This window comes from Dermacentor variabilis, chromosome 2 (genome assembly GCF_050947875.1).
Source record: "Dermacentor variabilis isolate Ectoservices chromosome 2, ASM5094787v1, whole genome shotgun sequence".
Classification (NCBI taxonomy): Eukaryota; Metazoa; Arthropoda; class Arachnida; order Ixodida; family Ixodidae; genus Dermacentor; species Dermacentor variabilis.
In genome coordinates this window covers 74756062-74770463 of record NC_134569.1, presented here as the reverse complement: position 1 = coordinate 74770463, position 14402 = coordinate 74756062, and the positions used below count along the sequence as shown (strand labels likewise).

Here is a 14402-nt window from a genome sequence, read left to right as displayed (position 1 = left end):
TCTGTCGTTCTAAGATACATAAACACGTTATTAGCAACAATTAAGACATAATACACCATTGAGTGTAAAGGTTTACTTGTTTTGCGGCTTTTGTCTTCCGCGTCTGGGGAAACTCGAAACCCTCGCACGTGGAAGCTACGTCGATTCAGCGTCTGTTCCGACCAATTAAGAGCAGGGTCAAACACCGCCGCACTAGTTGGCGCGGTAACAGATGTGCAACAGCCACGCGCCCATAGCTTTCCGTTCACAGCCACAGAACGTTGTTCGTGAGTATAGATACTTTCAACAACAACAACAAAAAAATACACCTGTACCTGCAGCAAAGCCAGTTTTGTAAACCCTGCCGAGCTTGCTGGCCTGCTTAGGAAGTCTAACTAGGGAAGCGCAGCTGGTGGCACGGAGCATATGCTGGCATGCATGTGCGCATGGCACACGCCTACTGTTAGCCAGAAGTGGGCTCCGCAGTCGTTTATTGCAAAGCCGCTGGTGGACCTGGCAATGTTATAATGTTGCGAGAACGCTCAATTCGCAAACTCGGCGCGGAAAGAAGGTAAGTGGAAACCGCATTGGCTGCGATGCGTGAAGCCTCGACCAGTGTCTGTATATCAATACGTGTACTTGTTTATCCTTCTCTTGGGGACCGCATTTCACCCGCTAACTGAAAGCTATCGCGAGGTGCAAGACGAGCCTAGATGACTTGGAACTACTCAACTATTATCATTGATTACATCTCTTGCGTATGTTCTCGCTGAACCTTTTATAATGAGATTGTGTACACGACGCCAATTCTGTAGTACTGTCTGGAAGGCACGCGGGCACGAGCGGTTACGCTGGAACCATCAACGACTCATCTATAAAGCAGACATGCTTCACCCGCTGATCAAATTTCGAAAATCGCAGACTATGCTCGCCGCCATCGTTGTGCTTTAGTGTAGCCTGCTTTCTGGGCACATATTCGCTCAATAAGTCAGTTTCGCGATACAGTTTTGCTATACTGTGTTCTTCAACATCACTAGAACGTGGCAATGTCGTATAATCATTTCCCGTGACAGTTCAATAGCGTTCGCACACTGTCCTCCCATTCCGTAACTCGTAATGACCATCGGTTATCTTCCCTCCTCATTACGTGTCCAGCCCATGCCGATTTCTTTTTCTTGATTTCAACTAAGATATCATTAACTCGCGTTTGTTCCCTCACCCAATCTGCTCTTTTCTTATCCCTTAAAGTTCACTATTGTCATTTTTCTTTCCATGGATCGTTGCGTCGTCCTCAATTTAAGTAGAACCCTTTTCGTAAGCCTCCAGGTTTCTGCCCCGTACGTGAGTACTGGCAAGACACAGCTGTTGTAAACTTTTGTCTTGAGGGATAATGGCCACCTGCTGTTCACGATCTGAGAACGCCTGCCGAACACACCCCAGCCCATTCTTATTCTTCTGATTATTTCAGTCTCATGATCCGGATCCGCAGTCACTACCTGTCCTAAGTAGATGTATTCTCTTACCACTTCCAGTGCCTTGCTACCCATCGTAAACTGCTGTTCTCTTCCGAGACTGCTAAACATTACTTTAGTTTTCTGCAGATTAATCTTTAGACCGACCCTACGGCTTTGCTTCTCCAGGTCAGTGAGCATGTATTGCAGTTGGTCCTCTGAGTTACTAAGGAAGGCAATAAATATCATCAGCGAATCGCAAGTTACTAAGGTATTCTCCATTAACTCTTATCCCCAATTCTTCCCAATCCCGGTCTCTGAATACCTCCTGTAAACACGCTGTGAATAGCATTGGAGATATCGTTTCTCCCTGCCTGACGCCTTTCTTTATTGGGATTTTGTTGCTTTCTTTATGGAGAACCACGGTGGCTGTGGAGCCACTATAGATATCTTTCAGTATTTTTAGATATGGCACGTCTACACCCTGATTCCACAATACCTCCATGACTGCTGAGGTTTCGACTCAATCAAACGCTTTCTCGTAATCAATGAAAGCTATATATAAAGGCTGGTTATATTCCGCACGTTTTTTATCACCTGATTGATAGTGTGCATATGGTCTATTGTTGAGTAGGCTTTACGGAATCCTGCCTGGTCCTTTGGTTGACGGAAGTCTAAGATGTTCATGATTCTATTTCCAATTACCTTAGTAAATAATTTGTAGGCAACGGACAGTAAACTGATCGGTTTATAATTTTTCAAGTCTTTGGCGTCCCCTTTCTTACGGATTAGGATTATGTTAGCGTTCTTCCAAGATTCCGGTACGCTCGAAGTCATGAGGCATTGCGTATACAGGGTGGCCAGTTTCTCTAGAACAATCTGCCCACCATCCTTCAAGAAATCTGCTGTTACCTGATCCTCCCCAGCTGCCTTCTCCCTTTGCATAGCTCCCAAGGCTTTCTTTATTTCTTCCGGCGTTACGTGTGGGATTTCGAATTCCTCTAGACTATTCTCTCTTCCATTATCGTCGTGGGTGCCACTGGTACTGTATAAATCTCTATAGAACTCGTCAGCCACTTGAACTATCTCATCCATATTAGTAATGATATTGCCGGCTTTGTCTCTTAACGCATACATCTGATTCTTGCCAATTCCTATTTTGTTCCTGTGTAGAGACAACTCTACAGCCACTAAAATCTCCAATTAAAAAAAAAGTGAGAGAGAAAAGAAGGGGGCGGGTGGAAGCGAGAGCAATGAATTAGAGCATATTTACGATGCTTTCAGGGTAAAGGACCGTACGGGGAACCGCAACGAACAATGTAGAAATAAAGGCTGTGTTAAAAAGTCATTAGCTTTATATGTCGCTGCTCGTTCTAACCCGCAAAAATGAACTTGAGAGTTAAAAAAAAAAGCGGACCCTAGAAACAGTCTGTGTAGAGACTGGGCGTTGCTCGGTGTGTTAGTCGTGAGGAAGCACTTAGTGACATAACATTCAGACGGGGGGTCGATGCAGACATCACGATACAGAATATTATCCTCGAATTTGACTCCGATACTGCGAATGGTTTGATAAGACAGCCCCTTTTTCCTCTTTTACAGCACAATGACAGCCATCTTGCCTTGTTTGTGTCTGCTGCTTTCCCTCCTGTCGCCATCGCAATGTTTCAGGAGGCAGCCTCACATCGTGTTCATCCTAGCCGACGATATGGTAAGCTCGACCGTTGTGTGCACGTTACGGATTTATATTGTTAGCACTCCACATTATTTTGTACTTACAGGGGCATGCTACCAGAGATTAAACGCCTTTCATTCCAGAAAGTCGAGCAATGTGGGGGTGTTACGCGCCTGTGTGTATCGAATAATAAAAAAAAGTAAAACAAATGCTTCTGTGTCAGCATTATTTACTAATTTCAGCCATGGCAATTCGGATATGTAACAGAATTGTATCTGCTAAACGAAATGAAAGCGCTTACGTTAAATAATTTGATTCACTTAAAGTTTAAAAAAATCCAGTAAGTGTCCTGCAAAGGAAAGAAAAGAGAAAAGGCTCTTAAGCTTCGGATTTAGGAGTGGAACGCGATAGTATTCAAAGACCCCTGACTGTTTTGCATGCTTCCCAGTAACTGCATCTTATGTAACCGTAATATTTACCTGGAAACGCTGGCGGCGAACGCTATGCACGAAGTGGAGCTTTCTGGTTAAAACGCGGCTTCTTTCGTGGGACGATAGCGCAAAGCCACGCCAAGAAAGAAATAAATAAATGAATGAATAAATAACTGCATTTGTTCAGGTTTCTGTTATTGTTTGGCAATTTTAACACTTGCGTTTGAGAAGATTTAACATAAAAGGCACGCGATGCGGAGGTAAAGCTGGCGTTAAGCTTTCCCCGTACGTCCGCCAATCCCGAAGATAGTGAAATGCCGGGCCGACCCGCGGCGGAGGTGAAGCAGGCGTTAAGCACTCCCCATACGTGAGGAAATTGCGATGATAGTGCGATGCCGCGCCGACCTGCGGCTGAAGTGAAGCAGGCGTTAAGCACACTCCATACGTGGGCGATCCCGAAGATAGTGCAATGCCGGGCCGACCGGCGGCGGAAATGAAGCAGGCGTTAAGCACTCCCCGTACATGGGCCGATCCTAAAGATAGTGCAGTGCCGGGAAGACCTGCGGCGGAGGTGCAGTTCGCCGTTAAGGGGCCCACACACACAGAGCTTAGCTGGTAATCCTTCTTCATAGAGTGGAAGGGCGCTGACATTTTTTTCGGAGTTTTAATATTTCATTCTGAGAAGATTTAACATAAAATACGTGCGCTGTCGGTGTTTTGCTTCATGACATTTGTTTGTGGGCTCTCACTCTCAAAATTCCGACGAGTTACTTTGTCAAGAATGTAAGACTTTAGTGATAGAATGTTGTGGCAATGTAACCCGCATATACCGCATGTCATATCAACGCGTGGCAAATACATATACCTAAACATATAGGGAAATTTTCGCTCAGGGGACATCGGCACCGGACGGCGACACCGCATTTCCTGCGATATGCGGGCCTTAACGCTCTGGCGTTAAAACAGGCTGCATCTGTAACTTCTCTCACCGTCTGTGATTGTTCGTATTTCCCAAGCCTATATTTTTGTTCGTTAAAGATTTTCATTTCATGAAAAAATGCCATCAACAGAAAAGAAGTCTAAAGAAATATTCTGTGGTGGATTTAGCGGTAAATGTGGCAGAAATGCGTAAATTACGTCGCACTTCTATGAGATCACGGGTGCATGATTTAAACCGCGTTCACCGCAATGCAATGTGTTCAGGAGCTCACTCGGCGCGCGCCCTGGCTAATCGAGGCGAGAAATGCAGCTGAGGGTGGAGAGCTTTTCTAAGCTCTCCCATTCCCTTCTTACCACGGGACCGGCTCTTCACACGCATACCCTTTCCCACTTTGACACTCCTGACACGTCAAAAAATATTTGGCTGCTTCGCAGGTGCTCAAAGTCGGCGCTTAAGTTCCCGCTTTATATGTCGGTGTTTTAGTAATTATGCACCAGTGAAACAGCCACAGTACGCCCCGAGCAGCCGTTGGACCACTTAACTTGACATACTTTCAGTGAGTAAATTATAGAAATGGTTTTATGTTTCATTTCACGTTGGGTGATTCCTCTTCCACCTGAAATTTAATTAGTATAACTAGTGCAACTTTATGTCTGGATGGAAGGTGTTGAAAATCACGTTCTGCTACAATACAACAACTAAGAAGAGAATTAGGAGACAAAGTGAAAAGAAAAAAAGAAGGCGCCACCAAATGCTCCCAATTTCCTGACTTCAGGAGAGAATAAAATCTCGGCTGAAAAGTGAACATCCTTTTTTAGGACGAATAGTAGGCAAGTGTTATTGCAATCTACTCTCAGCATATGAATTTCAGCTGCACGATTTTTCGATACGCGCGTCTGTTATACGAGCTTACTAATATGTGTACCTTGCAGGGATGGGACGACGTCAGCTTTCACGGATCTCCTCAGATACCCACGCCAAACCTGGACGCCCTGGCAGCAGACGGCGTAATACTCAATAACTTCTACGCACAGCCAGCCTGCACTCCTTCGAGGGCAGCACTCATGACTGGACTGTATCCGATACGAACAGGTGAGCTTTGTAACGAGAACCCCAATTTCCACCATTCCATAGCATTCCTCACAAATTTATTTTATACAGGTGTCATCCTCTTTGGATTGGGTTAAGCTAATTTCTCTGCATTGTGCGCGTCCTCTTGCACTGGACTGAATTTTACCTCGCGTTGTGCCAGAATCATATCATATCGTTTTGGTGCCACTGTGTCCTACTGTGTTTTCGCTACTGAATAATCTCATCTCTTAAACGCTACAAACAGCCGATTTCTTCATGCGAAAGCATTATATGCCCCATTACGCGAAAATTCGTCGGCGTGCACGAAAGATGGTACCAAAAAAATGGCTGAAGGCGTGAAGGGTAAAGACACGTCAAGAAACCCTCCGCCTGACGTTAAATTTCTCAGGGAGGTTTCTGTAAACCAAGTAAATTAATGGCTTTAAAAAGAAAATTTGGTGCAGTTCTGTTTGGGTGGTGCCATGGTCGCAGTGGCTATGCTGTTCTGGCTGACTAAAGGCGTGCCTAAGGAGTGCGTGATTGTATGTCACGTCAATGTCAATATGTAAATGGGTGACTAAAGGTGTGGCGTAGTGCGTGCGTCATTGCGCACCTGACGGCGTAGTCAATGTTCATGAGGTGGCGCACGTGATCAGTGTATGAAATGAGTATCAAATAAAGAAGTGAAGTCAGTTTCACGCCGTGAAACCTATCAAAACAGCGACGCTGGTGGTCGTTTTCTCAAGTTCGAACTCATGTTCAGCGCGATTTTCATGAAAGTCTTTTGTCTCATTATGGTCGTTTTGCTAGATTCAAACTTCGATTGCGGATTGCGCACCCTCTTCAGTTGCGTGAGGTTCTGATCAAACCACAGTTCATCACACACTTTGCAATTGTGGCCGCAGTCATCGTCAAGGAACTTTATCTTGAAATGTCCATCGGCACTGTCAGTGGGAGGAATCTCTCTGTATCGACGTCTCTGCTCGGCCTCCTATTCTCGAAGTTGGGGGTTTGCTTGCCTCTGCTGGCGCTTGGCTTGGGCTGCCTTCTCATGAAAGTGGGGGTTGGCTTGCCTCCTCCAGTGCTTGGCTTGCGCTTCCCGTTCTCGGTCGTCGGAGGAAGCGGCTTCTTTCCGCTACAGCTTTGCTTGCGCTTCTATTTCTCGAAGCTTGGGATTTGCGTGACGTCCACGCTGCCGCTCTCGTGCGGGCTGCTGTTGCCACTCACGCCGAGCGGAATCCATGGGGTGAAAAGGGGCGCGCCGGCGAAACACCGGCTCCTATACCCCTCTCCTCCTCCCTCTCCCGGCGCACCCATCCCGGCGGGGCCCCGGATGGGTGGATAGATGGATGGATGCTATGAGTGTCCCCTTTGGAACAGTGTAGTGGGTTGAGCCACCAAGCACTTGCTAATATATTGCTTGGTGTCCCAGCTATATTAAAGAAGGAAAAAAAAACAATGAATTCCCATAACTAAACTTTCTGAACCACTATTGTAAGCTTTATAGTTTCCCTACTTTTCTTCCACCAATCTTCCAATCGCCGCTTACTAATCTCTACTGCGGACATGTTTACTTTCCCGCGGCTCTCGCTGCACCCAAGGACTTCAAGAAGGCCAGCGATGCCTAAATCGACCGCTGGGCAGAGATATCTTCACATTCTAATAAAACGCTGCGGTAAAGCTAGGGAAACGATGGAGCACGTTTTATTAGAGTGTGAATATGTGAAATGCCCAGCGGTCGATTTAGGCATTTATCTCCCTTTACAAGTGCGTGTTCTAAGGCATCCTGATCTCGCTTCGAAAAGTAATGAGCTTCCCTTTCAGTTTTCATAAATTGCTTCTTTTCTGATTTCGTTTCTTCCTCTTAATTAGTTAATCATAGCAGGCTTCTTTTCCATTGCCGCCACCTATGAGATTATCTCAGCCTCTCTGACTTTCCGCTTGATGTTCTATGTTGCCAATTTGCTCACCATACAGGTCGCATACTTGCTGGTAAGCTTCCTAGTTCTTTTGCTCCATTGTGAATCAATGGTATTCTTCTACAAATACCTGACAACGCTCTCAGCCGATTTACGTCCTTCCATATTCCACAGTCGCTGTTCATAATCAGTTTTACTCCGAGCTCCTCTCATTTCAAAGCTTGTACAGCCCATATGACCCTGCACAGCTTCACTTGTAGTCTTCCTGTGAGCGCCCAATGCGAGGCGTCCCACTGACATTTGGTTGCATCGAGTCCTGATTGTACCCTTGATTTCAAGCAAACAACTGCATTTCCAAAGTTTTGGATCCATTACACCGTCTCACATAGCCCGGAGCACCTCGTACCTATTGTATCCCTATAGCACTCTGTGTTTCATTATAGCCGCATTTGTCTTCCCCTGTGCTGTTACTGTTTTTTCCTGTGTTTCCAGATATCTATCATCTTCGTTTATCCACATACGAAAGCATTGATATTCTTTTGCCTGAAGTATTTCCTGGCCCTGAATTGACATTGTCTGTTCACTGTTTTCATTGAACACCGTAACACCTGATTTCTTAACGCTATAGTTCAGACCTAAATTCTCGCCTTCCTGCCCACCGATATTAACCAGACGTTGCATGTCGCTTTGATTGTTAGCAAGCAACACAATGTCGTCCGTATCAAACAAACCTGGAAGATGCTGCTCTACCACTATACTCGCCGGTTCGTATGCGAGATGAAACCCGATATTAGTTTCCTCTGGCGCCCTTTCCATCCTCGCCATGCACATCGTAAAAAGCAGTGGGGATATAAAGGGCACCCCTGCCCAGTCCCTTGTTGATATCAACTTTCTCCTCGATCCTCATCCCTTCCCATTAACGCAAACCTTCCTACCTTCGGCACGCCCTCTGACAGTGAGCTCCGAAACCTGCCCCCTGTGTGACATCGGACGCCGGACGGCGAAGGCTCGACTTCGAACAGCTCCGCTGTTAAAAGCCTTAATCTTGGATTGAACGCCGCCGAGGGCTCCTTCGAGTTATGATCTCGGCAAACGAACGCGTTGAGACTAATCCTTCCCTTTATCCCCCTTGTTTATGTCCGCGAACACAAAGAAATTATTGCGGTGATTGTGAGAATGGAGAATACTAACCACTGCAGAAGGGGGGGGGGATGGGGTCACGGACTACAACTGCTTGAACTAATTTTTCCTCTTGATTGACTATGCTTCAAACACGGTACACTCTCGAGAAGACTACGCCATCGAGAGTGGATTGGATGTATCAACCCCCTTTTGGACGGTGACTTTCCCTGAAAATTTAGAAAATGGGTGCAGTCCTCTTAACACCTTCAGTGCACCGTTTAATTAATTTCAGGGTGCAAAAATGGTGTTTTCTGCGAAACATGCAGCTTGCCGAATTTAAGGGTGCTCGGCCGCTTGCATATTTCAAGCAAGCAAAAAAGCCACAGGTGTCTACTTCCCAGCGATTTGCGTCAAGTGATAGTTTGAGCCCATCATATGGTCACACTAGGTTATGGATGTCAACTTGCTACTTCAGGTATATGGCGTACCAGGTGGTGAAGTGAAAAAAAAAGAAAAAAAAGGAAAGCACTACATTTTCTCTTATTTGCTACAATGTCTTTTGCTTTTTACCACTGGCTTCGTTTAAGTTGTTTCATGTCGGTGCTGTTTTACAGATCAGCTGCCAATTGTCAGTGAATCATAGCACGTCAGCCACAAAGGCGCATGTAGTTATTTCTTCAGGCGCATGTTCTTTCTGGTGTAGCATTGGGAGTGATGCAATATTAAGGGCAGTAAGTATTGCGCTCCTCCATGCAATATCGGTTGAACTAAACATACGCAGGTGAATGCGGAGCAGTTTTCCACAAATAAGAACACATAATTTATTGCGGAGGCGGCGCGTCCTGGTCGTAAGCTTGAAAGACAATACTTTGCCCACTGCGTCACAGGAGCTCGCGGTGCTACTGCACTCTTAAAGTGCTCTCTGGTGCTTGTGCTGGAACATAGGTCGTGACTATGGAGTTCCGACACTCTTTGGCAAAATCGGATGTGTGGCAGGCACGCTGAAACTCGTAGGTCTGCGAGGTCATTTCTCTGCGAAATTGCATCGTATGTGAGTAGCAGGCAAGTGGTGCCATATTGGATGTTTTTATTGGACGTATGTGCTTATGTGTACCTTAATACTAAGTGCTGGTTACCTAGTCTTGCAGACCTCTACGCTTATTTTCATTTAATGAAGAAAGAAAAAAACAATCAGCAAGTTGGAGGAGAGGTAACACTTCCAAATGGAAATCTGTGGGTCTGCAGTTCACATGCAGGCTAGGCTAATTTTCTTTTATTTGCTGCATTTACTTATAACCGTCTCGAAAACACTTCGGGATTGCTTCAACGGACGTCAGAAAGAATGTGCTTCGTTTCAGACATCAGGTGCTGCGCTGTGGAAGCTGCGCAAGAAGTTCGGTCGCGAAAGTGTATCACTCCACCTTCTATGCTTCGCTGCGCGCCAGCGGCGTTTCCTCGCGCTAGCATGCACGTGAGGCTGCCGCAAAGGGCTGCAAACATTAAGAAAACAAAAACAGTGGAAAGCACATTGTCCTGTAACAACTTGTTGGCAGTCGTATAGGTAAATTGTTTGTTTCTAAGGGTGGAATCTTTTTTCTTTCAGAATTGAGTTGATATAAGCAACAGTTTGACAATACGTCGAACATGGCCGGGATTTTGGGACATGTACGCGTCGCACCATCCCATTCAGTTACGTCAGGGCGCGCGGCTTCCGCCGAGAGATGGCGCGAATGGTACATGTCCCAAAATCATGATGGATGGATGGATACAACTTTCTTGTACGTCCGGCAAGGTTTAACGCGACCCGGGCTCGGGTCTCCCACGGGGGAACGTCAAGGCCCTGCCTCAACGCCGCCTCACGGGCTTGCTGGACTGCGCACGTCTGGATTCTGAGGTCTGAGCTGAGCAGAGCGGCGGCCCACCTCGACGACAGGGTCTCCGGAGTAACTGCCATCCCTCCGATAACTGCATTGCACTCCCACAGCATGTGTTTGAGTGTTGCTGGTCTTTCCTGGCACAATCTGCACGTGTCGTGCTGATGCTTATCTGGGAAGATACGTTTCAGACGGAATGGATTAGGGAAAGTGTTCGTCTGGAAGGTGGCCGTCGCCAGGCGACGGCCTGCTTCCTGTTCAATTTGGGACTCGGCGGTGGGTATGTCCTTCTGGTGAGCCTGTCCCGTTCTGCTCGAGAAGCGTTCGCTATCGTGCGAGAGGCGTTGCCCTGTTCGGCGCGGCGGGTCATGTCTCGCGCCGTCCGGTGCGCCGTCTCGTTTAGGTTCGGGAGCGCGTCGCCTTCCGTGGTGACGTGCGCGGGAACCATATGATCCTCGAGCTCGCGGTTTTGGATCTGCCCGCTTTGGCCAGAATGGACAGGGCTCCCTTGGAAATGCGATTTTTGGCGTAATTCATTACTGCCGTTTGCGAGTCACTTAGTAAGACTTCGCATTCTTGTTCTGTGAGGGCCAACGCAATCGCTACTTCCTCCGCTATTTCCGAGTGTTTAGTGTATACATTGCACGTGGTTCTGGTTTTTGACTCTGCGTCTATGACTACGGCGGTGTATTTTTGGCCGTTCGCATATTCGGCCGCCTCGACAAAGCACGCGTTTCTCTCCTTGCCGAATGATCGGAGCAGAGCCTCGCCTCTTGCCTTTCTTCTACCTCGGTTGTAATCGGGGTGCACGTTTCTTGGGATGGTTGCCACCGTAATGGTCTCTCTGATTTTGTTGGGGATTTGCATTTTCTGGCCGTGCTGGTTGTGGTACGTTATGCCGAGCATGTTCATAATGTACTTTCCCGTCCTGGTGGTCGACAGGCGTTCGAGCTGCGACATGCGTTGTGCTTCAGCTATTTCTTCTGGGATGTTGCGTATGCCCAGCTGAGCCAGGAGCTCGGTGCTCGTCGATTCCGGGAGGCCCAGGGCTATCTTGTACGTTTTCCTTATGAGCGTGTTGATCTTGTTCTTTTCTGCGACGTACCAGTTGTGGTAGGCGGCTACGTAGGCGATGTGGCTGACAACGAATGAGTGGATCAGTCGAATGACGTTTTCTTCCTTCATGCCCGCATGTCTATTGGTTATTCTCTTTATGAGTCTCGTGGCGCTGGTGACTTTGCTTTCGATCTTCTCCACTGTTTCGCCGTTAGCTCCGTTGCCCTCAATGATCTTTCCGAGGATTTTGATCTTGTTTACTTTGGGAATTGCTTTTCCGTCTTGGGTGTACAGGCCGATTTCCTCGTACTCCCGGGGTCCTGTGTAGTTCTTTGGTGGCATGCCTCTGCGCGTGGGCCGGTAAAGGAGTAGTTCGGACTTTCTCGGGGAGCATTTGAGGCCCATTCCTTGGAGGTACTCTTCGACTTTGTGAATGGCCGTTTGTAGTGCGTGTTCAATTTGCCCATCACTGCCGCGTCCGCCCAAATCGTTATATCGTCTGCGTATATAGCGTGGTGGATTCCTTCGATTTCCCGTAGTTCGCTGGGAAATCCTGAGGATGTTATTTTTAAGCGAGAACGCTGCCAGCGCAATAAGTCGCTGCAGTCTCCCCACAATTCCACCTGATGTATAAAACAGTGTATGTATTGGGGGAGACCTCCACCACTGGAAAAGCTGGCGCCCCCGTCGGCTTGACGTGGCATGATGGATCACGTGGACACAGCGGCCGCGTCGGCTGCTACGGAAGCGCCGAAGCGAGCTGAAAACGAAAGTCACACATGCGCTGCGGTTCTGATTAAGTAGTGAGGCTTTCCCGTCTTGGGTGTCTGCTTCACAGCATTTGAAAGCACTATAATAGGTAGTGCCTGCCTTTGGAGGCGTGCAGCATAGTAGGCTACTGCTTGGTGCCGCAGTGCCAGACGAACGCAACGGAGCCCGGTGTCAGCCTTATTCACACGTAGCCGCAAAACAAGGAGCCCCGTGAAGCTTGGCTCTCGAAACTTAGAACCGGCAGACAACCCTCGGCTACAAATCGGGTATGTAGCAAGCACAGACGCGAGGGAGTTTTTGCTACGACGCCTGGACTGCAATGTTCGGTGAGTAGCAGAAAACGCGCACTGAGGCGCTCGCCCGCGCCCGCTACCCGGCTAATATCATGACGGTTTGGTCTATGAACTTGTTGATGCTACATACTGGCAAGTTCACTGTAACGGAGAGGGAGCAGCAAGACGCACATTAAAAAGAAAGGCATGGAATATGGTCATGTTTGTGTTATGAATTAATGCACTGGATTACGAAAAAGAAGCAGAGGGAAATCTAACGCTGAGAAGACCGACAAACATACAGTACGATGCAACTTGAGAAATAATATTGAAATGTCCAAGAATTTAGGAGACCCGCCGTGGTTGCTCAGTGGCTAAGGTGTCGGGCTACTAAGTACAAGGTCGCGGGATCGAATCCATTTCGATGGGGGCGAAATGCGAAAAACACCCGTGTGCTTAGATTTAGGTGCACGTTAAAGAACCCCAGGTGGTCGGAATTTATCGGAGTCCTCCGCTACGGCATGCCTCATAATCAGAAAGTGGTTTTGGCACGTAAAACCCCATAATTTAAGAATTTAGGAGACAAGACAAAAAATGATTGTATCGTCGCGACGGCATATCACAGCTTGTCGCCGTAGGCGTCGAAGTCTCTACAACGAAATTATTTTTGCACAGTTTTGTTAGCGTTCACGCAACAATGGTTGCTAGTGTGCTGTCAAATGCTCATATGCTGCGGCCTAAAGCTCACGGCGCCACGCGAAAACGCGCTCACAGCGAAAGCAAAATATTGTGCGCGGAAACGCATGCAGACGCGCAGTAGGTCGCTGCGAACACCTGCGATCGCTGCATTGAGGCTTCATTCTGCTATGCCCCATTTGGTTATACAGACGGTCACATAGCTTACTCTCAGCGTTTGCCTACCTTTCACGCAAGAAGCCGGTTCAGGACACTCCATCACGGTGAGCGTGCGTGGTGGCGTTCACTGTACGTATTCGGTAAAGAGATATCGTCTGTAAATGATTCTGCGCTGCCAATTTGCCCAAGATTATTATATCGAGAGTCAGAAACTTCCCTCGTTTTCAGAGTACTTACATAAATGTCCAGGAGGGATGCCACGTGGTGTTTCGATTGAGTGCCGTAAGCGAAACCTATGACGAGCGCACCGCGTGATCCCTCATACTACGCAAGGGAGGCGCTTCCGACAGATGACGACTCCGTAAGTCCTCGCCCCCATTGCGGAGTGCTTCGTTTTCGTGTTTTATAGTTCTTTAAATTCGGCAGGTAAAACTCGAGTTGCCTACTGTAAGAGAAAAACCAAGGAGATATCGGTGTTTTGCTGTATGACACGAAACCAGGAATAAACATGGTACTTGTATTTTTGTCTGGCAGGCGAAACTTTGGGATTTTCCTGGTAGCATGCAAAGAAATGACACAAGCAATGGTCTTTCTTTGCAAACAAATGTTCTAATTAAAAAGCGAGATCACTCACGAGAACATGTACTTACGAAGAGATCTTCTCGCAAATATTGGGAGCATTTCCGTGTCCATCATTGAGCGGGTTGGCGGGGGGGGGGGGGGAAGAGCTCATCTGTCGGTGCAGTAGTCCTTGTCTATTGTCGTCCTATTTTATAGGATACCAGTATATGCTCTTCCCACAAAATTAATGCAATACCAACTATACGAATCAGCCATCCTTCTTTGAACGTGGCGTAGTTTTATAAACCTACTCTCAACGTCGCGGCTACCATTCGTATTGCAGAGAAACTTCACCGCTTTGCTAATTCACCTCCTAGTGCATTATCACCGTTTACATGTAGGAAATGCAAGGCATTGCGTCATTGTAA

At 47.3% G+C, this 14402-nt stretch overlaps 1 protein-coding gene across 1 annotated transcript in view; it reads left to right on the top strand.

Moving 5' to 3' along the window:
• The first annotated feature begins 391 nt into the window (after window positions 1–391).
• The window catches only part of LOC142572096 (arylsulfatase B-like), a 36736-nt gene continuing 22725 nt past the window's right edge, over window positions 392–14402 (top strand). The window contains exons 1-3 of the mRNA XM_075680950.1: window positions 392–550; window positions 3030–3138; window positions 5406–5565. Of these exons, the coding sequence (XP_075537065.1) occupies window positions 507–550; window positions 3030–3138; window positions 5406–5565 (313 nt within the window). The 5' untranslated portion in view covers window positions 392–506. The remainder of the gene's footprint in view (window positions 551–3029; window positions 3139–5405; window positions 5566–14402) is intronic.